This window comes from Thalia democratica, chromosome 8 (genome assembly GCF_965202585.1).
Source record: "Thalia democratica chromosome 8, ktThaDemo2.hap1.1, whole genome shotgun sequence".
Lineage (NCBI taxonomy): Eukaryota > Metazoa > Chordata > Thaliacea > Salpida > Salpidae > Thalia > Thalia democratica.
The window spans coordinates 30,897,061-30,921,981 of record NC_139172.1 but is presented as its reverse complement, the minus strand read 5'-3'; the positions used below and the strand labels follow the sequence as shown (position 1 = coordinate 30,921,981).

Genomic DNA, 24,921 nt, shown 5'->3' with positions numbered 1-24,921 from the left:
TACTCAATAATCAGTTTATTTTCAGGGTCGATAGACTTATAACTTGCTTTCGAAAAATCTGATCTCAGATCTTCTACTACCTGGTAGTGCCGACAACCACAATTGAATTTGAATGAGATGAACCATAATTGGTCGAAATTGCAAATTTTTCTTGTATAAACGTCAATTTTTGTATTTTTTTCAGGAAATTTTTGCTCTGCGTATCAAAAAACCCATCAGGTTTTGAAGTTCCCATATTTGTGGTACCGCAACCAACCAATCAAAATCAAGCGTACGACCATATTTCGAACAGGCACCCTGCCGAGTGCATCCTGAAGAAAATTGTGAGGGGGCGGCACACCATGACAACGGTGGTCCAAGCCTCGGCCCCGTAGAAGAACATGGGGTAGGGGTGCACGTCGAACGCGGTGCCCTCCAGCGATTGAAATATCCACAAGCATGCGTTGCTAACCAACAGGTACATAACGAAGTTGCGAAGCCTGAAAATTGTTGAAATTGATTTGATAAGTTTTTGTAAAACTGTTGAGGATTAGTTACTCTTTAGTTTATTGGTTTTCACGGCTTTAAACTTTTTATTCTTTTATTTTTTTTTAATTGTATAACTTTTGTGCTTATATCATTAAATGTATTAGCAAAAATAGTTGCAAAGTTTGTAGGTTAAGCTTTTTAAGTTTTTAGACTAACGACTATCGCTTTTCATACTGTGTAAAAAATGTGAGCAGCGTAAAATAGAGTGCTAACTTTCAGAAACTTCAAATAACATATAAAGTATTTAGAAAAAAAAAGATTGAAACAGTTTAAAAAATTCTAATAACGTACTTGAATATAAAGTAAAAAAAATAGACTCAGATGACACATTAAGTAACTAAAAAGATCTAGTTAAATTCTTTTCTATTATCATTAAAACATGTAATCAAAAGTACTAAATAAAAACAAACTTGGTTCTCTGGCCCATAGGTCTCGCAATCTGCGTTTCCTTCACAAACTTCAGCACCGACTCCTCGTGCTTCCCATTGTTACTCGTCGTGACGTCACAGTTGGAAGAGTGAGTGACGTCGTCCGCCTCGTCGGTCGTCGGCGGCGTGTCGATGGGCAACCCCCCGTTCTTCAGCGTGACGTCACAGACCATTTCTCCCAACGTGTCGCGTGACATGAGGTCCTGGGTCGTCATGGCGCACACGCTGTGACGTATGCCCCTCCTCAACTCCCGCCGGGTTTTGGGCGCGTGGTGGCGCTGCTGGTTGCCATGGCTGCTGTGCAGGTTGGTGGTCGTCATGTTGGCGATGGGGCTGGCGATGGACACCATGGCGGACACCACCGAAGTCCTGAAAAAAAAACTCGGTTTTAAAATACTTAAATTTGTTGTTTAGAGGTCAAAACTCTAAAACGGTAAAATTAAATTACCTAACTGCAAGTAAATAGCTCATTGAGACGGGAACAGGTCAAAATTGCACGAAGACACTTTTGCACAAAGGGTCAAATATGCACGAAGAGACACTTTTGCACGAAGGGAAGTTTTTGCACGAATACACTTTTGCACGGAGGGTCACTTTTGCACAAAGGGTCATTTTTGCACAAAAGTAAAAACAAGAAAAAAAAGTTTCCGGCCAAGGGTAAGGGTTAGAGGTGACAGTGATAGTAAAATAAATAATTAAAACTAACAAAAAAAAGTAGAAAAAAGAGAAAAAATAGATATATAATAAACTACAAAAAAAAAAACTTACCGACCAAGGGTAAGGGTTAGGGGTAACAGTAACTAAAAAAAAATATATTAAACAAAAAAGAAAAATTAAAACTTATTAAACAAAAAATTATAATTAAAATTGATTATGAAAAAACAAAAAAAAAGAAAAAGTTACCGACCGATAATAAGGGTTAGGGGTAATAGTTATAGTAAAAAAAAAAGTTTAACTAAAAAATGAACAAAAATTTTTAAACCGTGCAAAAGTGTCTTCGTGTAAAAAATGTCCTTTCGTGCAAAAGTGACCCTTCATGCATATTAGACTCTCTCTTACCTCATTGAGAAAGTTAACTTGTTTGTTGGTTAAACTTTTTTTTGAGACACGCTTGCTATTATGCTGTATAAGATTTAAAAAGGTGGTAAATGAAACATCTTGATAATTTATCACCTGTCATGCCTTCTGTAATGCGAAGTTTTTCTGTGCAATCTATTGCCATAAGGACTTCTCAGGTCCAAAAGGTTGCTGTCGTTACCTGAATTAAAAAAAAATCCATTAGGATTAGTAGTTTTTATTATATCTATGAAGATGTTTACATACAGTTGAAAGTTTTGCTTAAAGCTAAGAACAACCTCTGCTAAAGGGTACCTTTTCATCTTTTAAAAAATTATTGAAAAATAATAGGTACACAATAGAAACATAAATTCTACTTAAAAATTTTCAAACATCCAATTAAAGTTTAAAAAAGGTTTAAAAAAAAGTTAAAATCTTTATTATTCAGATTTATGCAGCTGGGTGAGTTTTAAATTCGGTTTTATCAAACAACTACCGACCCACAAACTGTTCAGTCATGATGGCGTCATCGGTCTTGTCGTTCTCCGACGGGGTGAACGTCATTGTGACGTCACGATGCAGGACTTCAGTGGATGACGTCACGCACATGATGTCATGTCTTTTCAGTTCGTTCACCACGCTGAGAATTATTTTTGGTACAAAAAATAAGTTTTAATGAAAAAACATTGCTAAAATAAATTTTAGAATCTAAATTTGGTAATAAGTGTTTAAAAACTAATTTAATCAAAAATACAAGACAATATATTTTGCGTAGGGCTCTTCAGTTAAAAAATGAATAAAATAATAGCTTTGATAAAAAAGAGCTTAAAATTAGTTGTTGTACATTTGAACTTATGTAGCTAAATTTATTTAAAAAGCACACAAACAATTCTTACTTTTTCTGCAAATTATCTGCTGCCTGTTGTACGATATCTGACGGTTTCGGCTCGCGTTTCAGTCCGTACACAATAAAAGTGAACTAAAAAAAATAAGTTCGGATTTTGGTAATTCCGAGAAAAGTTATTTACGTAAATATAAAAGGAACTACTTACAAAAGTACTATTTTCACATTGAACATTTGATTCCTTCATTAGTTACTAAAATACATTAAACGTATCAAAAGTTTGAACTTTTCAACTAATAAAATCTATTACCATACTCAAGAGTATTCTCAGTTTTTACCTGACTGACGCACTGGCAGATGTCCACTATGGGCAGTACCAGCGTGACGAACCAGCCCTCGACCTTGTTGTCGCTGCCGCTGACCACCGAAATCACCGCGAAAGTGTCCAGGATGACGGGACCGACGATGCAGACGGACAGGAGGACCACGTCCAGCATCATGGGCGACTCCAGGGGGCGCTGTATGGTGGTAAAGTAGTAGAATCCCATGGCGGTGGCCACGACCATGGACAGTTGGAAGGTGACCTGTTGGTTTTTTGGGTTGTAGGTATTTTTTGGCATGTTTGAATTTAATGTAAACCGCTATAGACAAAACATGTATATTAAATCAGGTTTTTGAACTACGCCGACAGCATTTAAAAAAATTAGTTTCAATCGTCTTCTAAAAATAAACAAACTTTTCCGACAGTACAAAAAGGTACAAATTTAAAGGCTACATTCTTTCTTTCAAGTTACCAAAAAACCTTTTTGTTAAAACAATTTTCCACCACCATTACCAAAGAAAAACACCAAATGTCAAACGCACCAGGTAGTAGTTGTGCACTATGAGCACGTTGAAACCTTCCAGGTAGTTGAGGTGATGGTTGGTCGCTCTGCTGCAAGCCAGGTAGCTGATTACGATGGTCGTCACTATCAGTCCCACGCACCCGCACGATATACCTGTCACGTGGATTGTTAGTTTTATCTGTCGAGGGTTTACGACTGCATAAAAGTCTTGAAATCTAAAAAATAAACAATTGTATTAAATTGTATATAAAAATGATCGATGTTAACTCACAGCACGCAGCTTAATATCGTGTAAAAATTTTCAATTTTCTAATGTTCAGCAGACTACAAACAAGTGTATTACGAACCCAGTATCGAGTTGAAGAATCTGTAGGAGGGCTTGACCACGTGTTCGAACGGCGAAGGCTGCCTGTCGATGTTCCTGGCGATCAGGAACAGCAGGGACGAAGCCACCAGGCAGAACTCTATTATGAAGGGGAATATGAACCTCTCTGCGGTGTGAGCCGCTTCGCAGAAAGGGTGGTCGCACGAACAAGCGTCTGAAAGAATAAAAGTTTTAAGGTTCATTTGAAGCAGTAAAATTTTAATTCAGAAGAGTCTTCTAGCACCGATCGATAGCTCTTTCCAGCTTTATAGCTTTTTTATTGTAGCTTTGCCTCCTTTGAAAACTTTAAAGATATACAAATAAGAGAAATTTTGTTTGCAGATCGGTAATCTAAAAACTAATATTATAAAAATAACACTTAAACATTTATTTGTTTCACGGATTGTGTATATTTTTTAAACTATGCATATAGTGTTGTTTAGCTGATGCGACTCATTTGTTTACTTTGTTACTTTTGGTACTTTTCTACTTTGGCTTTGTTTTATAAACCCTTAACATTATAATGTTTGCGCTCGAAAATAAAAATCCATGATAACTCACCTCCGGACATGTAATGGTCCGATGCGTCCCTGGATACCGACCTGATCTTCCGGTGGTGATCATCACCATGGTCATCAGGTGTTGCTGTGACTGCTTGAAAGTTGTTATCAATAATTATACTTGTTTTGATGTAAGTTTGTTAAGTTTATGTTTGTGAAAATTTTTACCAATGTTAACCAAAGACTTTTTTGCACGAGGGTAATTTTTGCACTAAAGTAAAACACAACAGAAAAAAAATAATAAAAAACTAAAAGAAAAAAAAAACACTGACCGAGGGTAAGGGGTATGGGTTAAAGTGATAGTAAAAATAAAAAGATAACTAATAAAAACTCTTATTAAAAACAAAAAAGAATAGATAAAAATAAGTTAATTAAAAAAAAACTACCAATAGAGGGTAAGGGTAAGGGGTAACAGTGATAGTAAAAAAATAAAAAAAAAGTTACCGATCGAGGGTAAGGGTCAGGGATAAAAAAAAAATTAATAAAGAATTAAAAAAAAAAAACTGAACTCGTGTAAAAATGTCTCCGTACAAAATTGTTTTCGTGCAAAAGTGAACCTTCGTGCAGAAATGTTCTCGTGCAATTTCGTCCCCTCGTGCAAAAGTATCTTCGCGCAATTTTGTGCACTCGTGCAACTTTTTCCTCTCGTGCAAATTTTATAACTACCCATCAAATAGATATATTACGCACAGACGTGCGTTTTTTGAAAATTGTAAAAGTATCTTTTGTAAAAACCTTTATACCATTGTTTGTGTTTCAGGTAAAAAGAGCTTGCAAATAGTCGCATTTCATTTTTATTTAAATGCTTTAAGTCACAACCCATATTTACTTTAAAGTTTTAAGTAAAAATGTATTAAAAAATAGTATTTAAATTTAATATAAATTTAAGTTTAGAGACTTCAACTTAGACTAGAATGTTTTTGAATTTGAACACATTAAGTCTAAAATCAATAAAAAAAAATAAATAAGAAGCAAATTAAATCAACTAGTTTCGTTTAATACACTTTATACATTTGTTTAAATCGTTTGCTATAAATATAAGGAAAGCATAAAAAAGTAAAAATCTTAAGATTAAAAGATACTTGCCAACGTATTTAAAAAAAAAATGTTGTTCTGTAAATTTAAGAAATAATTTTTTGATATGCTAAATAATAATTAACGCCAATACAAAAAATAAAATTTGTGAAAAACGTCAATTGGCTGTTAAAAAAAACGTAAATATAATAAAAAACTAACTATTAATCGCAGGAAAAACCACGAAATTTTAAGAGGCAATTTACATTTAAAACAAAGAATTATTGAAACTCTGGATTGACGTGATGAATTTTAAGATAAATTTTAAACTATCATAAAACAAAAACTAAAAGCAGTTTTGTGTAGGTTTAAACAAAATTCAATAAAAAAATTAAAAGTCAGATGTTTAAAGTATTGATTTTTTGAAACACAGATTTCAGTTAAATTGTTTAGCATTTAAGTTAGAAAAAACTAATTTAATTAATGTTTAGCTTTTGTATGTCACTACTATGCATTCTAACCTTAAATTGATTCAACCAGTTAAAAACAAGAAATTAATTAAATTTAAATTTTTGGGTTTAAGTAAACTATAAAGTTTAAAAACCCAAGTTTGTGGTTGTAATTTAGAAAAAGTTTTTTTAAGGTTTATGCCAAAATAAAAAATGACAAAATTCCTTTTGTAAAAACTAAGTACTAAAGTATTTCAACCTTGGTGCTTAAATAAAATTAAAAGTTTAAGTTCTTACTTAAATAAAGTAACTTACTAGTAAAATTTTTTGAGCAAAACTGTAACTTAAAAAACTAACATTTATCTACAAACAAAACTTTATAACATATTTCAAGACATTTATATGCTCTCAGTTATCAGTTTAGTTTTACCAAATTAGTTTAACTGTCAAAACTAACTATTAATTTGGAAATTAAAACTAGCACGACTGCCACTTAAAAAGGTTAATTAGATTTTGTACTTGTATAAAAAAGCATGCATGTCAAAAACAGTTGTGTAATATAAAAATAACCAGGTTAGACAACAGTAGAGCATGCGTTAGAAGATTAGCTTAAGCCGCTGGTATTTATGTAAGCAAAAAAAAAAAAAAGAATGTATAAATGCCACAACTTGAGTTTACGTAAACTTCGTTGACGTAATGCTACATTTTCTTATACTTAGACCGGTATGCATTTTAGACAAATTAGTTGCAAAAACTGTAAAATTTTAGCAAGCTTCTTTTATAACGCGTCTGTTTTCAAAACAAGTGTACACTTGACTGCAAATTTGTAGCCAAATGACATCTATTTTTAAAGTAAGCCTTTTATATATTAGTAATCGTTAAATTTAAAGCTTATAAAAACATACTAAATTGAGAAAGTAATCTTCAAAAAACACTTTTGCAGGTTCACACACCTGAGAAAATAAGCACATCTATTTTTACAAAGTTTCATTGCTCTCACCTGTAAGTTGGGTCGCGTGTGTCGTGTGGTTCTTGCTGCTCGTGTGCTCGTTCAGCGCGATCTCGGCCTCTTGCACTATCAAGCACAGCCAGTTGGATAGGTTCGTTCCGATGAGGAACATCAGGCCCACTCTGAATGAGCGAATGAGTAAATATGTGAAGTGATTTGGACGAACATTACAAAATGTGTTTTAAAAGTTTTTAAAGTTTTTAGAGTAGAAAAAATCTGTTTGAGTTTCTACGTTTGTTATTTTTGTCTTTCTTAAAAATCGAATTTAAAAAGGTAAATTTTGTGGTGTAATAAGTATTAAAAGGTATCAAAAGCAAAAAGTAATAAATTATTTCTAGATTAGCTTGATTTACAAAACTTATTTTCTTGAAGTGTCGAGTTAAATTATTTAATTTTTTTTTATGAAAACATTACAAAAATTGTATTGATTTTTGTATAACATTTTTATGTAAGGTTTTGTCTAAAGAAATCAATTTTTTCAACCAATAAAAATCAAAACAATACTATCTTTCTTTTTATCATTTTATGTATTCAAATTGTAACAAATAAATCTAAACGATGTCAAAAATAAATTTTTGTGAATGAAGTTTTATACTTTAAATATAAACTAAAAACTTTTTGAAACATTAGAAAGAATTACATCTTACGTAGTTACAAACTATTTGAAGTATTAATATTAGATAAATCCTACATAGCCACTTTAAAAAGCTTATCTTAATAAATGTTTTTACAATTAAAAAGATATTAAAACTTATTTTAAAGGTAAAAAGTAAAAGTTAGTAAAAAATCTTACTTAAATAGTAAGATTACTAAAATTACTTGATTTAAAAAAGCTTTGAAAAATATTTAATAAAAATGAATGAATATTAAGTTAGTTTAACAAATATTTAGCTTTTTTTACTTAAGAGTAACTGTTTATAGAATTTTACAAGATTCTTAAAACAATCTAATGTATGTTAGTTTTACTTGTTGTTAAAAACAAATATAATTTATTACAATTATGACTTTTAACAAAACTTTAAATCAACACGAACATTTCAAAACCAATTATTTTTTTGAATTGAAATAAAATGTAAAAAAATAGGAAAAAATTCTCTAAAGGCTATAAAAGCTTGAAAATAATTGAAACCTGTAGTATCCTATAAAAGAAAAAGCAAAAACGTAAGTAGTTAAAAAACAAACAAAGCTACTTAACCATTAAGTAAAAAAAAGAAATAAAAATGCGTTTAAAAATGTCAAAAATATTTGAATAAAAACTCTTTAAAGTTTAATTTAAAGAAGTCACCAAAAAAAAAATTAAAACATAATTGAAAAAACCTACATTAGTAGTAAAAGTTAAAAGTTTCTATTTATTTAGAAAACTAATCTTCATTAAATAGTCCCTTCAGCAAAAAAAAAAGTGATAGAAAAAAAATTAAATACTACTACGCTGTGAAATAAAACAAAGCTTTAAGCTGTAGTCAATGAAATTTTCAGTAAGTATGAGAGTGGAAATTTTTACTCGACTTGAAAATCAATCCACAAAAGTAGAGTTTTTTGCTTGAAAGCGAAAAACTACTAAACTACTAAGAAATTTAAATAAAACAATAAACATTAGTTAGACAATTAAAAATTGAGAGTTTTTATTCTACACAGTGTTACATGCGTAATACAATGATCATAAAAAACTAAACTAGAATCTCCATAAAGCAAGACTGACAAAGCTATATATACTATTATCAAGTGCTTACAATCAGTACTAATTAGATTCCAGTAAAAACTGATTAAATAAAACAAGTCTGTTAAATTAACATAAAGTTCAAAAGTGCTTAATAAACAATCAAAACAGCAAACCTGCAGTACTCGTGCGAGTAGCACTGGATGTACACCTTCAGGTACTTGAGTATGTACGCGATCTGGCTCAATACAAAAGTGGTGTGGAACACGGACAGGGAGATCTTCAGCTGCTGCGGGTAGCAGCCGCCCATGTCCCGGACGAAGATGGCCGAGAAGACCTGCAGGCCGTCGTGCACGAAGATGGTGATCCCGAACACCGTGATCACGCCTGTTTGGGTGATGTTGTTATTGAATTGTTTGGTCAATAATGTTATGTTTATTTAATGTTGTGTTTAAGTGTGACGTTTACAGCTGCGTTTTGTCCTTTTATCTTGTTGTTTATGCTAAGGTTAACTTTAAATTGGTTGTACTGCTGTCGGAATGTTTATAAAAGTTGAATTTTTAGTACATTTATAGTCATACAATTTACCAGTATGGCTCCCGAACACTGTTATCACGCCTGTTTGGGTAATGTTATTATTATTTTTCAGCTATTTACAGTCTTATCAACTAGTCTTTTTATAGCCAATATCATGTATGTTTACCTTGAAGTTAAATTTGAATTAAACTCATGTTATTTAAATGAGCTGTAATTAAATACTGAAGTGTTGTTTTTAAAGAATCTTTGCAAGGCTTACTTCGCGACATAGTTAAATTAAGCCTTAGATATATAAATCAAAAAATAACTGAGTTTGAAATAATACTAAAGTTTATTGGTAAAAATTATCTCAAAAAAAAAAAAAAAGACCATGTTCTCAAATAGACAGGTTATGGAAAACTTAAAACTGTTTTTATTTTGTTTAATAGCTTTAATAATCAGAGAAGTCATAAACAATTTCTCACTGACAATTAAGCCATATATTAGTTGACTTGTTGGTTTTGGAAAACGTCAGCAGTTGTTTCTTGTAAGTCCCAGGTATCAGGCAGTACGTAGTCCATACCGATGACGTCACATATAAAAACAATAGCAGCTTGTTGGTGGAGTTCACGTCGAACTGTTTGAATAACGAATATCAGTGTTTTGTAGTAAATTATACAGAATAATTCTGTTACGAATTGTTGAAAATTTTGCACTAGATATTATATTTTTTTGTAGTCTATTCATTAGTTTTGTATCCCAGCCTTTTTATGTGAACAGATAAATTAAAAAAAAAAAAAATATCTTAGTTTAATAATAGAGTGTGAACTTATTTTGAGTTTAAATCAGGATTTGAAAAAGTATTTTTTGCGTTTAGACCTTTTAAAGAAACACTTAATTCCCTTGTTTAACAAACAAAACCCCTAAGCTTGCTTTTTCGCCGACAAAACAATCAAACAAACAAACCTGCTGGACCATGACGGTGGACAACTTGACGACGAAAGTGACGACCACTATCAACACGGCCAGCATGTAGCTGGAAAGCCTGATGATCGCGTCCACCGGCTCCTCATCGTCACCGCAAGATTTTCCACCGTCAGGTGGCGCGTCGCACACCCTGTTATTGGTTCAATTAGTTTTTTTCCGGTTACTGATTGGTTTAAATAATACTAAAGAGGCTTGTCGTTGGTTTGAACTTACTCACCATAAACATATCTGTGTTGTGATCGGATTTTAGGTTTAAAAAGAATCTAACGAAGAAAGCTGAGATAATTTAAAAAACTTCGTTAAATTGTTTATGATATGCTAGTATATATTTTTTTTCAACACCCGACATTTAAAAGTGTTAAATTATACAATTTAATATTTTGGTGTTATCTAAACATTATTAAAAAAGATAAAAAAAAAGCTGTAGTATGTTTTTTGCTTGGTCAAAAAAAGTATTTTTAATTGATCACTAAAGTCATCTAAGTATTTTAAAGTGCTTAAAACGTACTTTTTTGTAAACTGCTCTTTTTAACCGCCTCATTGGTTTACAGAAAACTTTACATTTAAATTGATAAATCTAAAATCTTCTGTCTACCTAGTAATTAAATTTGCCCGAGCTAAACGCTTTAAGTGATCAACTTGACAAGAAATTAAGTAAGAATTAATTTTGTTTTGTGCTATTTTGGAACTTGAAGTTGTAAGTTTAGTCAGCTGTTTTAAACTAAACAGTATTGAAAGCTTTTGTCTGAAATAATAAAAAGTTAATTGACAGTTGTTTTAGTAAACCAACTATTATTTTTTTTGATTTAAAACTGTTATTTTGGCTTGTACAATTTGATCAATTACATAAAAGTTACACGTTCTAATTTGCAACACAAAATTTGTTAAAGTTGCATCAAATCTGTAGCTAAGTTTTAAAGAATCTTAGAAAAAAATACAGCTCTTAAAAAGGGTGATAAAAAGTAATAGTTTTTTGTAATATTGTTAAACTTGTGTATCGTTACTTTTGTCAGGGTAGTAAGTGTTCTATTGATGCAATTGTATTAATATAGTAGTGGAAGAGAGTTTATGTTTCAACTAAAAGTCGGAGTAAAGTGTTTCTAAAATGATAGATTTTGTGCATGTGTCTTAATGAAAATAAATAGTAGGTAAAACAAGTTTAAAAAAATAATAACATTACATAAAAACTTGTTGGTGTTTTTAAGATTTATTATTTTTAAAGAGTTATTTACAGCATTTTCGAACTAAACTTTGGTATAGTAAGTATTCATCAAAATGATATAGTAATTACAAATAGAATCATTTTTAGACTTTAAAAAAGTTTTAGGTTCATATTAGTTTAAAAACTACTTTTGAAAATCAATTAAAGGAAGAGTCCGACTTTAAAACTAATTGCTTAATATTCTAATAGATACACGATACTTAAACTCAAATGACAACATAATAGTTGCTTTAAAGTTTGAAACCACCTAATTATAAACAGACTATATTTTAATTTCCGTAACACTTAAAGTGTTGTTAAAAGTTCAATTTTTTTTTATGCTACTAACTAGCTTAAATTAACCAAAGATAAAACGATAGAGTAGCTTTATACTTTTAAAAATACTTATGAGTTGTATTACTTTAATATTTTTTTAAAGGTTTTATAATGTTGTTTCATATTAAAAAAGGTAAGTAACATTGCTGTACGTATTTTTTAGTTAAGAAAGCTTTTTGAAACATTTTTTTCTCTTTGCACATGTTTCACTAGATTTTGTAGTAAAAATGTAGCAGCAATCAATAAAACATAAACAGAGTTTAAGCAAAAAATCAATGACCTCTTTACAACTTAACGGAAGTTTACTTTTGAAGTTTAGCTTGCTAACAATTTAAAGATAAACTTTCAAGCCAAGCTTGTACTAAGTATTACTTTTTTTCCGGCAAAAATTAAATGACCTTTTTTTATTAAATTTAAGTTTTTTCTCATATTCTATTATCATAAAACTATTGATAAACGATGATAGTAGAACTATTATCGATAGTAAAACTTTTTAGTGTAAAGTTTTATAAGTTTTGGTTAATATAATTAAGCCTTGTTAAAAATGTTTCTGTTTGTTCAACAAAGAAAAGAAAAACAAACATGATTTTGTTCTTAAATTCATTTTTAATTTACGAGCATAAAGTTATTGTTATAGGAAAATTTATTAATTTTTCAAAAAACATAAAACTTTAATGTCAATTATTTTCCTTATCTTAAAAGCTATCTAAATTTTTTTTTTTTTATTTTAGAGAACGCACCTTTGCCTTTAATTAAAAAAAAAAATTATTTAATTTGGGGTTGGAATTATTTCATGAGGTCCCTCCAAAAATAAAGGTTTTTTTTTCGTTTTTTTTCATCAAATGGTATTGGAACCAAAAATAAATATTTTTTTTTAATTTTTTTTTTTTGATTTCCCTTAGTTTGCATGTTATAAAAACTCTTAAATAGTTATTTTATAAATAATGTTAATATCTTTTAAGATTTGGCCCAAAATCAAAATGTAGTATATTACACTATCATTTGCCTTGGCCATTTCCTAGATAAAAAATTGATAAAAGGAAAAAAAAAGTTAATAAGAATGTGAATTACATCAAACTAAATTAAAATAAAATAGTTTAATTAAATTTGTTGTATATTCACATTCTTATTAACTTTTTTTTTCCTTTTATCAATTTTTTATCTAGGAAATGGCCAAGGCAAATGATAGTGTAATATACTACATTTTGATTTTGGGCCAAATCGTAAAAGATATTAACATTATTTTTAAAATAACTATTTAAGAGTTTTTATAACATGCAAACTAAGGGAAATAAAAAAAAAAAAATTAAAAAAAAATATTTATTTTTGGTTCTAATACCATTTGATGAAAAAAAACGAAAAAAAAACCTTTATTTTTGGAGGGACCCCATGAAATAATTCCAACCCCAAATTAAATAATTTTTTTTTTTAATTAAAGGCAAAGGTGCGTTCTCTAAAATAAAAAAAAAAATTTTAGATAGCTTTTAAGATAAGGAAAATAATTGACATTAAAGTTTTATGTTTTTTGAAAAATTAATAAATTTTCCTATAACAATAACTTTATGCTCGTTTTTAATTTTCACTTCTACAAAACTTTTCAAGCTTTACTAACATAGTTTGATTAAGAAAACTTAAAATGCTTTTAGCTTAAAAAATATGAGCTAAATTCAAATATTACTATACTACTGATTATTTTTACTACTTCATTTAGATAACTTTGAACTTTGTTTTAGTTAAGTTAAGTAGAATAACGTGTATAAGTCAAATGCTGTCCACCCTAATTAAATAAAAACTATTAATATTTAAAATAAATAAGTCTGCTGACTCACAGCATTTACTATAAAGACACAAACTGCTTTAAAGCTAATAAGTTTTTAAAACATCTACAGGTAAACAAAAACATTATAACAATAAAGGAATATGTTAAAATTGTAAATTTATCATTTACTACTTAAATTTTTCGAGTATTGATACACAATTTAATAGTGTTTATACAAAGTTTCAAACTTATTTAATGGTTTTAATAAAAAAAAAATTCAAATATATAATTAACTTTTAGCTGTTCAATGATTAATCTTAAACAAATACAGCTTCTTAACATAGAACATCTTTTGATTTAATAAATATTTACATCAAAAATTTTGAATATTGTCATACCAATTTTAAAAATGATAAAACTTAAAATTAGCTTTAGCTAAACAGATAATATTGAAGAAATAGTTTAAAAGACCTTCCAAATATTTCAGTGAAAATTAAACACATTGTGAATATTAACTAAAGTTGTACATATTTAAAATAAAACTTATTTATTTATATTGAAACACAGCAATTTATGTAAAAGGTTAGACTAAAAGATTTAACAAACAATTAAAAGAAAAAAAGGACTATAGTAAATCTGTAAGTGAATACGTAACATGTACAAATACTTGTTACAAACACACAGCAAAGTATCAGAAAAAAAACGCTCAAACTTTTATCAGCTGTGTCTTATCAAAATGTTTGTTGTAGCAAACCCATCAATGTATTGTTCACATAAAAAGTCATTAATACTTGAGATACTGTAACCTAACTATAAGGTTCTTCGTGCACTAGGTCCTAAGACCAATAATTTTGAGCATCTTTTTTGTCGTTCAATAAACAAATATTGTTTTTGATAGTTGACTAATTTTGAACGGGATTGTAGAAATAAAAATAATAATATATTCCACATTAATAGTTACACTGACAAATCCATTAATAATTGTATAAAGTTATAGTTTATTAAACGACAAAAATACGCTTGAAATGTTTGGTCTTAGGACCTGGTGCACGAAGAATCTTTCAGTTATCGAGTTGCACACCACGGATACCTTTTAACGTCTTGTCAGACAGACAAGTTAATTTTGGACAGATTATAAAACTTTGTAACAAAATAATTCTTAATAACTCTGTTCTTTATAATTTAAAAAACAAAATCAACAACATACCGCAAGTCTGTGGAGTTTGTAGCAACTAGAATAAAAACTGAAAACAGTTACAAAAAAGTAATTAGCATATAACAAAATCAAAAAAACCCTGTAAAACTAAAAGAAAAAATAAATTTATTATTTATTAATTTATCAACATTCAAACAACAACTAACTGCACGTGGACCCTGGCGAAGCCGTTGGTGAACACGTAGTGGTCCTTGGTCCGCATCTCAACGTTGTAGTCCTGGTTGCCGTGGGCGTCCGAGTGGATGTTGGTCTTGTTCCTGGCGTACGTCAGCATTTCGTCCCTGCACATTCCCGGGTACTCGGTCATTTTTCGTTTTTATTTATTTACCTGGATTTTTTTTCTTTTTTACAACGTTTAGTCTTTTTTGTTATTAAATTAAGCTCGTGCTTGTAATTTTTTTATTGCGTTAGAGAAACGCGTTTCGTTCCGAAAAAAATTAGATTAGGTCTTGGTTTTTAAATTGAAAAAAAATCAAGCAATATTTTTTTGTTTTTTTTATCTTTGAGAACTCAAAGAACAAATCTTTTCCTGTTGCGTGTTTTATTTACACACATCGCGTATGTCGCAACGAAATTAGAACCAACTTTTTGCGTTTTACCGGACAAAAGGAACGCAAATCAAATTAGACTCGAGCTTTCTAAAAACTTGCTTGGAACAAAAAGCCACTGAATTTTATTCAAAATTTTTCAGCATAAACCTGCGCTTTTATAAGCAGCTCTCTCGTGACTTGTGAGCCACACGTACCAAAAGTCGCGTTGGATTAATAAAAAATATACAAAAAAAAAAAACGCTGCATTACATAAGGCTGAAATGAAACGGAGTCGATCAAATAAATTTTGATTGTTTCGCGTCACGCCACGCAAAGACGCGCTAGAACATTGCACTTGTCGCTTTCGATTTGTTTCAAAAAGTAAATATATTTCTCTTCAGTTTGTACTTCGACATTTTTGATTTGAAACTTTCCAAGATTCACCGTTCAAAACACTTCAGTTTTTCTCGCTAAAGGTCAGCTGCAATATTTAAGTCATCTTAGAAGGTTTAAAGCTGCATAAGTCTATTTTGGTTTGAATTTTTAATTTGTTTGCTGCTTCGGCTGATTGATGCCTTTTTGCTTGACTTAAGCCCTCTTTCTAAATCTTGTAGCTTTGTTTATTCTCAAGTTTAATCCCTTTCTAAAAGATGCTTTAAAAACTTGAGATCTAAAGTTAAAAATAGACGGACAAGTTTGAGCTAAAGCAGTTTTGTGATACCTTTAAACATATTTTGGTTCTTAAGATTTTGATTTATACTATATTTTGAATGGATAAAATAATACTTAAAAAAAACCTTTTTAGAATTTTTGTCATTCAACTAAAAATTTAAAAAAGTCTGTGTTTACATTGCTCATAATTTTATAAAATAAAAAAACCTTTTATTGAAAAAAAAACTAATTATATACACTTTATTATATTATTTTAAACTGTTATTTTGTTTTTTCTAAATATGTACCAGTATACTTTGTAGTGATAGAGACTTTTAAAAGCCTAAAGTATTTTTTTTAACTAAAACTATGTTAAACATTCAGCCTGTAAAAAATTTTGAACACAAAACGCCTGTGTAGAAACAACTGATCTAAACAGCTTTTACAAATAAATACTAAACATTTAAACTAATTTAATACAAGTTAGTCGTGTGCGAAGTTTTTATCAGGCTTTTCATAAGTTTTGAATAATAAAATTTTTTAACATGAAAATCAAAATGTTTGATATAAGATATACAGCTCATTTACATCAAAGAAAGTAAAAGTAATTAAGCCTAGCTTTATATTCTAGTTATGCTAAAAGATGTGAATGGTAAGTTTGTATACATTTAAAATATGCATTCAAACTTTTTTTTTTTGCTTTTAGAACTCATTAAAAAAATCTAAAAAGGTTCAGTGAAAGTTTTTGAACTTAACCAATAAAAAAAGTCATGAAAATAAATTAAAATAAGATTTTAGCAAAACTAAAAATAAGTATAACGTATAAACTATACTTGCATAATAACCAAGTCTAACTTGTTAAGTTTGTTGTAGAAATATTGTAGGGTAGCAAATAAAAACTATTATTGAACTTGTATGCAAACAAAGCTACATGGAAAAATATTGTTTGATGAAAAATAACAAAGGCTTATGAATGAACAATCACTTGTTTCAATGAAACATTTGTTTTTACACCTTAAACGTACTAATTGCTTGGCAAACTTTAAAAACAATAAATCAATACTTCAAAAAAACCTTTTATTCGAACGATTTGAATTTATTCATGTTACGCAACTAAAATGTTTTTTTGCCTTAAAAACTAAAGAAAGGGGTAAACAACAAAACAAACACACAATCTTTATTATTTTATCGCGTAAAAAAAACTCAGATTACAAAAAATAGTTAATTAAGAAACCGCAATAAACCGCTGACGCGAAAATCTTTTGATTTATTTTTGGACTTTGTCGCGACAAAAAAATCATTACGAAGCGCTTTTTGTTTCAATTTTAATTTCAACAAAAGACAGCTTTAATTACCAAACACTAAACAAAAGAAGTTAGAAAGCCACAGTCTTGGTTAAACGAAGTCACAAGCCAAAAACTGAAACTAATATACAAATTAAATATTTTGTTTATAACACTTAGGTGTAGAAACAAAGAATAAAGAAATAAAAAAAAAGCATGCTAGTTTGATTTTTGTGCAAAATGTTATTTTACTCACATAAGCCAGCAGGAACAAAACACAACAAACAGTTGCTCAAATTCGAAGTATTGATTTAAAAATAGCAATTTAATAAAGTCAAGGGCATGACCTTTTTATCGAAAATATGACTTTAGCTTGTTTTTGAAAACATGTTTTAAAAAATATTTTAGACAAATTTTGATACTTATTATCAATATTTTTCAGAATTTTATTGCAGGTTTGTTTTCAGGGTAGTGCTCTATCAGTAAGAAAAAATAACCTTAGAAAAGTTTATTTATATATTTTTAAATTTCTGAAAAAAAAATTTATTCCTTGCTACAATGAACATAATAAATTTGCATAGTAGCTTTAAACTTCTACTTGAATTTTTAGTTTTAATTTTGTCTGGCTTGCTAAGCATGTATTACTGTTTTTAATTATGTTGTTTTGTATGGTACTATACTCCTGTCAACACGTTTAGTTTGTCACTATCAAGTATGTTACTGTAAATAGTTGAGAATCACTAACATAAAATGACTTTATATCAATTTTTCCAAACACTAAAAATCAAGTCATCAAAGCATCAAGCCACGCTCTGCCTAAGTGAATTATGCAATATTTTCAAGTTCACTACCACGCACATACTATGACGTCACAGTCACCAGCGGAAGGAGTTTCAAGCAGCCTTTTTGCAAATTGCCACCGTCTACTACTACGAGCTTTCAATCGTTGATCGATAAAAGTTGAGACGATCTTTTTTCAGTGGAAAATTTCTTAAAAACTTGTGCACACTTTTAAAAATTCATTGAAACCAATAGTGTTGAACAACTTTTGAAAATAAATTTACGTACAGCAGTACAAGAGTGCATACTTTTTTAAAATTTTACATTCATCATAGCAAAAACTTGAAAGTGTTTTTCAAACAATGTGCATTGGTGTGCGTGAGTATACATTTCATACAAAAAAAAAAGCTGTTAGGACGGTGTTTACCTTTCAATTTGCAGCAAGCGTGTATGAAAATCGATAAAAGTTGTAGAAAAGAAAAGATCGATCTGCCGTTAATAGATGAATGCCAAGTAGCGTTCAAATATCCGGCGACATAAAACAAATTTCAACAAAAAACTGATAGTTTTAAAATCGCAAAACTTGGGTTTTTCTTTTTACACAAAGGTGGCAATAGTTTTAAATCAAAATATTACATTGCTAACGAAAACAACTTTTAAATTTCACGCGTAGTTAGGCATAGTTTGTTCCATATACCAAGTAAATATTTTTCGCGTCGTAAAACTAATGAATTTAGTAGCAACTTTCAACTTTAAGAACGAACTGAACTTTACCTTCGTAAAAATACACTTGACTTATCTAATGAACGCCCAGACAGTGTCAACTTTTAATGAATTTTATTTGAACTTCGTAATTGAAAAGTTTTGTTTTCTCATGCATACCGGAAACTTTAACTGCTTTAGTTACTATTTAGTTTTGTTTGAAAATTTTTAAGCACAGTTTTTAATCAAAATTCCCAGTTTTTTTTTGTAAAAAAAGAATAGTTGAAGTTTATCATAATTTTTAAAGATTTTGTGTTTAATATTTCAAGCTATTTTTATGGTAATTTAAGCCACTTGTCTTCAAGCTTTTCAAAAGCTCTGTAGATTAAACTATTGAAAAATAATTTCTGTGCACACTGGAAAACAAAAAAACATAATTATTATTAGATTTTTTTAGTGTCATAAAACATTAATAATGTCTAACTAACTGTTAATTTATGCTAACTTAGCTTTTTCTTAATACAAAAATAATGTTTAGCTACCAAGCTTTCTGTGCACACTAACAAAGTTAAGCTATTAAAATTCAATTTTTAAAAGGTTAACAATCTTACTGAAACAGTTCTAGAAGTTTGGTAGCTACCAGGTTTTAACTGAAAATTTTAAATTTTAAATTTGTAAGCGCGATTTTGGAACGGCTCGGGCCAGATATTCGATTATATTCGACCGCATAACTCGTTGAGGTTACGGCGTTCTGGCTTTTGCGACAATAAAACAAACCAAAAGCGAGTTGTTTTAAAGGATTTGTTTCTTCTGTTAGCGATGCCGTTGATACGTGTGTATTGATTTACGCAAGCTGAAAGGTAGCAAGTTGTATGTAAACTTCTTCACTTTAAGTTTTTGTGAGCGACAGTGAAATACAAGGGGCATTGATGTAAAGATAACATCAAACGTTCAAACATCTTATATTTAAATCAACATCTAAGTTGAAACAAAATTTTATGATTATAAGAAACTGTAAAGTTTTGACTTTGAGCATTGTTTTTTTGTTCCGGTAAGTAAGAGAACATTTCTACATTCTCAGTTCTTCCTTTAATAGTTGTGAGTTTGTAACAAAAACTCTTCTTAAAACTAATTAAAAAAAAAACTAATAAAACGTATAACAATCTGTGTGAATAGATTATCGTGTTCGTAGCTAAATGAGTAACTCGAAATATTTACTCATGCCACTGTGGTGGAATTTTAAATTTTTTACTAATAATTGCTTTTTTTGTATACCTTAAACAAAAACTAATCTCCAATACAGACAATACACTTAAGTAAAATAAAGTCCACTTTGAATGTATTTATCTAATTCAATTTCTGTTTTTGTTTATGTTTATAACTATGTTAAAAAAATTATTTACTAATGTTGACAAATTAAAAATCGTAAAGTATAATACTTTTGTCAAAAATATTTGCATATGTACTAAACTCTATATAGTTTTTTTTAAATAATACTTGAAAGGTTTGGTAAAACTAATGTTTTAGAATAGTTTAACTGTTAAAAAGTGTCTTTTAGTACTTTAAACTTCTAGCAAAAATGAAAATAAAACTTCGATAACTGAAAAACTAAGTTAAGATACTAAGATGTTATTTAAAACTAATTGACTTTATACTAATAAAAACGTTTTTGTTAAGACTATTTGATATCTAAATATATCAGGTCTTAATATACTAATACAATCAACACTTGAAAAAGCTGAATACAAAACCTTTCATCTATTTATTCCTTTTGTTTATTTAACAATTGTTATACTAAAGCTTCTAATGCAACTAATTCTAGTTGCACGCAAGCGCCGTTACGTGGATATATATTATTTCGATTATTACGTCACGATTGTCGATCGTGAAGTGCCACTTGACAAAATTGATTAGTGACGTCGAAAATATCATGCATTGTGAGAAGTAGGCTATTTGAAAACACTACCTTGATATTAAACTTTGAGTAATTTAATTTTAAAATGTGAACTAAAACGCTCTTTTAAATAACATTGTTAGCATGGTTGTGTTTTTATCAAACACATTAAAACATACTTTTTAAGAATATTTTTGGTAAATCTGGAAAAAAAGGTTTATGCATTAATTTATTATACAGTTTTAAAAAAATAGTTTTTTTTACTGAAAATAGTATATAGGTTGTTGAAAATTTTTCTAACTGTTTCTAAACATCAAAAAAATTGTAACAGTTTTAGAAGTTCAAATACTTTTGATTAATAAGTTGTAATTAACTAAACGTATTTTAGATTTTAAATGTAAGATGACCTTTAAAAACTAATTAGCTTTTATGAAACATAGCTTTTTTTTATATACACCTTCTCGTTGTTAATATACTTCTCGTTATTAATAACTGTTTCTGCGAAAAAGTCTAAGCCTACTATAAGACAAAACTGTATTAATAAGGTTTGTGCAACAATAAAAACACGTGTAAGTTTATCAAATTCTAAATCAAGTTAAGCTACTTATTTGATAGAATTAAAATAGTTACTTTCAACTCAGCTTCCGTATTATGAAGGTCAAACTGTTTGTTTTTAATTTTCATACTAATTAAACTCGGTTTCTGTATTCACATAATATCAAGGTCACAACGCTTGCTATCAACTTTCTTACTTGTTTCCGTTCTACAGCTAAAAGTATGCAAAACCAACAGATTATAGTTTAGCATGTATTAAACGTATGTCACAAAAACTTAACAAAAATTATTTGACCACACGTCATACTAAGTCTTACGTCATTTGCATACAACCTTGAATCATGAATCAAAACATTGTAGAAACTGAAAAGTTTTTCTTAACTCTTAAAAATTTTACGCACCATTTCCAGTAGCTACTTTTTATATTTACTTTAGAATAGAACTACCACGTCAAATTGAGTAGAAATAATTTACTTGTTCTAAATTTAATGTGATTGTTCTAGGACTTACTTTATTATGTGAATAATAAGAACGTTATTTTGTCACGTTGTACATAACGATAATTGTCGTAAAATTCATTTTTCAGTATTTAGACGAAACAGTTAGATCAGCGATTATCATGGGGTAAGTTTGCTCCGGGGATATTTTCCATTGTTAAAGGATATAAATTTTGTTTATCACAAGTTATGTAAATTAATGTTTATTAATTCTGTTTTCAATCCATAAGTCAGTATTTTACTGTATTTAAAAAAAAGGTTAAAAAAACACTTTAAGTTTTACGACTTTTTTAAATTTATTAAGTTAAAGTTTAAAAAATATGTTTTTTTTTCCTCAAAATTAAACACTATTTTGTATATTGGGGAAAAACTTGGAAATAACCTCCAAAAAGGAGTAAAACATGAAAAAAGGTTAAGAACCGCTGATTTAGATTAACCTAAACTACATTACCTAAATTTTGACTTTTAATGTATGTATATAATACTATTTGACATAGAAACTGAACTTAGCACTTGTTGAAAATTGTTTTTATATTAATTTTTTGCCCAAATAAGGTTTTAATTACTCCTAACTGACTTCTAATAGTGTTTAGAGAATTTTTATAATGTCAATTTTAACTTTAGTGAACTTTTGTCCGATTTTAGTTCACTATGTTTTATTAATGCTATTGTAATTCTTTTTAAATACGACTGTAATACTAAGTAGTTTAAAGTTATAGATTAAAAATGAAATAAAATAATTTATTTTATAATCCATTTAAAAAAAGCAAATTTAAGTTGAATTACATCTGGAATAAAGAAAAATCTCTAACGCTGATAAATATCAATTAAACTGTTATATAATATACATGTACTAATAATATTTTAGAAAACTAAACAGCTTTTAAAATGAATGTTGTGTAGTAATAAATAAAACTTGTTAGTCAAACTAAATTTAGTCGAGAAAAACTAGAAGAGATGATTAAACATTTAATTATAGTTATAACAATAAAAATAAGTTCCAAATAGTTTTAGTTGTGCCTTCATTGCAACAATACTAAAACATCATGTTTTCATATTTTCTTTGTTTATGTGACATATCTGATAATTTAAAACTTATTTAAAGGTATTCATACTTGTTGTTAAGATTTGAAAGTGAATAGCTTCTCAATTACATAATTTTAATGTTAAAGTGATAGATAAAAATTTTAAAAAATAAACCTAATAAAAATTTTTAATCAAACAAAAAACAAAAAAAAATTTTTTTTAAGAAAAAATAAGACAAAAACTTACCGAGGGTAAGGGTTAGAGTAGAGGTGGGCAAAGTACGGCCCGCGGGGCCGGATCCGGCCTGCAGAGTGAAAATGACCGGCCCGCGTTGATATAGCTGGAATATCTTTTTGTTAAAATACCCTAAGCAAAGTGTTTTATTAAGGACGATATTTTACATACGTACCTTTGACAATTACAATGTCAATTCTATTTTGTAGACATTATTTAAACATCTGACATGCCTCAATCTTCATCTAAAGTTCTCAGACTTGAGAAATTTTTTGAAGTTGAAAGATTCAAAAAAGCGATCAACTGTTTCCATAAAATTAGATTCCGGCCGGTTCCAAAACTTTTATTTAAATTAGAACCTGAGTCATTATTCGGCTGGATACGGATACTGGATCAGGTAAATTACTAGTTCGAAATGCTCCGGCCCGCAAAAGACTAAATGTTTCCGGATCCGGCCCGTTGATTGAAAAAAGTTGCCCATCCCTAGGTTAGAGGTAATAGTGATAGTAAAAAGAAACTGATGTAAAATTAAAGTAAAAAATAAATAAAAATAAAAAAACTATGCAACCCGTGCAAAAGCGCCTTCGTGCAAAAGCGTCTTGGTGCAAAATTGACCATTCGTGCAAAATTTAAGCCGTGCAAAAGCGTCTTCGTTCATATTTGACTCCTACCCATTTTTTATAGCTAAAAGTAAATTTAAACTGTTTAATTATCTAATTTTAAAGTACACGTAGTTGGTGTATGAAACACTAAAAAATACGAAAAAAACCAAAACAATAGCTTATAAAAAGTTATAATTAGAGAGACTTTAAACAAAAGTAAACGAGAATTTTTTTTTTCTTACACCATAGTTATTTAAAAGTTTGTAAAAACTTAAAAAATAGTCATAAGTAAATAAAAAAATTATTAAATTTAGAATTTTTTTTTTAATTTTAAAATTATATTTACTGTTTGTTTTCGAAATAGTTTTTAGAATAAATTTGTTTGAATAGTTTTTTAAATGTCCGAACAGTTCCGTTTAATAAAGAAGACTGAGCTAAAGTCTTTTGATAAGCTTTTTGTGTTATGTAAAACAAAAACAGTTTTACCACTACAGTCGATTACACAAAGATACTTTCAAATTTACACGTAATACCAGGCTTGCTAAAACAAATATTTACTAATCAAGGAAAATGGTTTTTAGTAACAATGAATTTTTTTTGAAATATTTCATAGATATATTCAAAAATTACTATAACCTACCGCAATTTTCTGAAAATGACCATAGGAATATCTACATATTTGTGTTTAATTGGTGAAATATTATGGTTTTATAATCATTTTTTATCATAACTTTATCAATAATTTGAAATTTAAAAAACAACCTAAATATAAACACTAGCTAGTTAAATATTACAATAAAACAGAAGTTTTTTTTAACACTTACGTACAAAATAAGTTCTTTATAATTCTGTGATCAAAAACAAAAGTTTTATATATTAGTAATACACAAGATTTATATTATGTAAAATAACATTTACATTAGAATTATATTTGTACAATAATTATTTTAGAACTGACAACCCTGTTAAGTGAAAATTTTTCTAATAAAAACATCAAGTAAAATTGTTTTTATACATGTATATCCTTTAAAACTTTAACTAAGAACTGTAATTGTTCGATTTAAAGCCAAAAGTAAGTTTAGAAGTGCGTAAGAAACTAGAAGCTTTTTGTTTTTATATTTAAATGAATTGTTATAGTTTTTTATCATGGTTTATAAAAAAAACTGTAAAACTAACTGCAACTGTATTGATTTATTTCAGTTACTCATTTTAACAGTATTAAGTATTTTCAACTCAAAAATAAGACATTTTGAATAGGTTGTTAGGGTATTTAGTTAAAAAAAGTTTCACAGCAGTATGAATATATATATACATATATATATTGAAAAGTATGATTTTAAAAATACTGGTACATATGTTTCATAAAGCTAAGTGCTTTAATTACCAGTCAGTTCAATT

The 24,921-nt window shown here is 28.7% G+C and overlaps 1 protein-coding gene across 2 annotated transcripts; it reads right to left on the bottom strand.

Moving 5' to 3' along the window:
- Nucleotides 1–185: 185 nt before the first annotated feature.
- Nucleotides 186–15,077, bottom strand: LOC145842439 (uncharacterized). Of its 2 annotated transcripts, none has more exons than XM_082949887.1 (14): nt 14,916–15,077; nt 10,237–10,387; nt 9,760–9,907; nt 8,931–9,141; nt 7,089–7,219; nt 4,627–4,719; nt 4,049–4,240; nt 3,721–3,854; nt 3,195–3,440; nt 2,909–2,991; nt 2,513–2,652; nt 2,130–2,214; nt 939–1,325; nt 186–479 (listed from the first exon to the last, which is right to left on the bottom strand). In XM_082949887.1, exons 1-14 carry the CDS (start codon nt 15,074–15,076, stop codon nt 266–268), a joined length of 2,376 nt encoding a protein of 791 aa, XP_082806013.1. In that variant the 5' UTR covers nt 15,077; the 3' UTR covers nt 186–265. The 2 variants fall into 2 exon arrangements, with proteins under 2 accessions (XP_082806013.1, XP_082806014.1); XM_082949888.1 differs by having other exon boundaries at nt 4,627–4,716.
- Between the last annotated feature and the right edge of the window lie 9,844 nt (nt 15,078–24,921).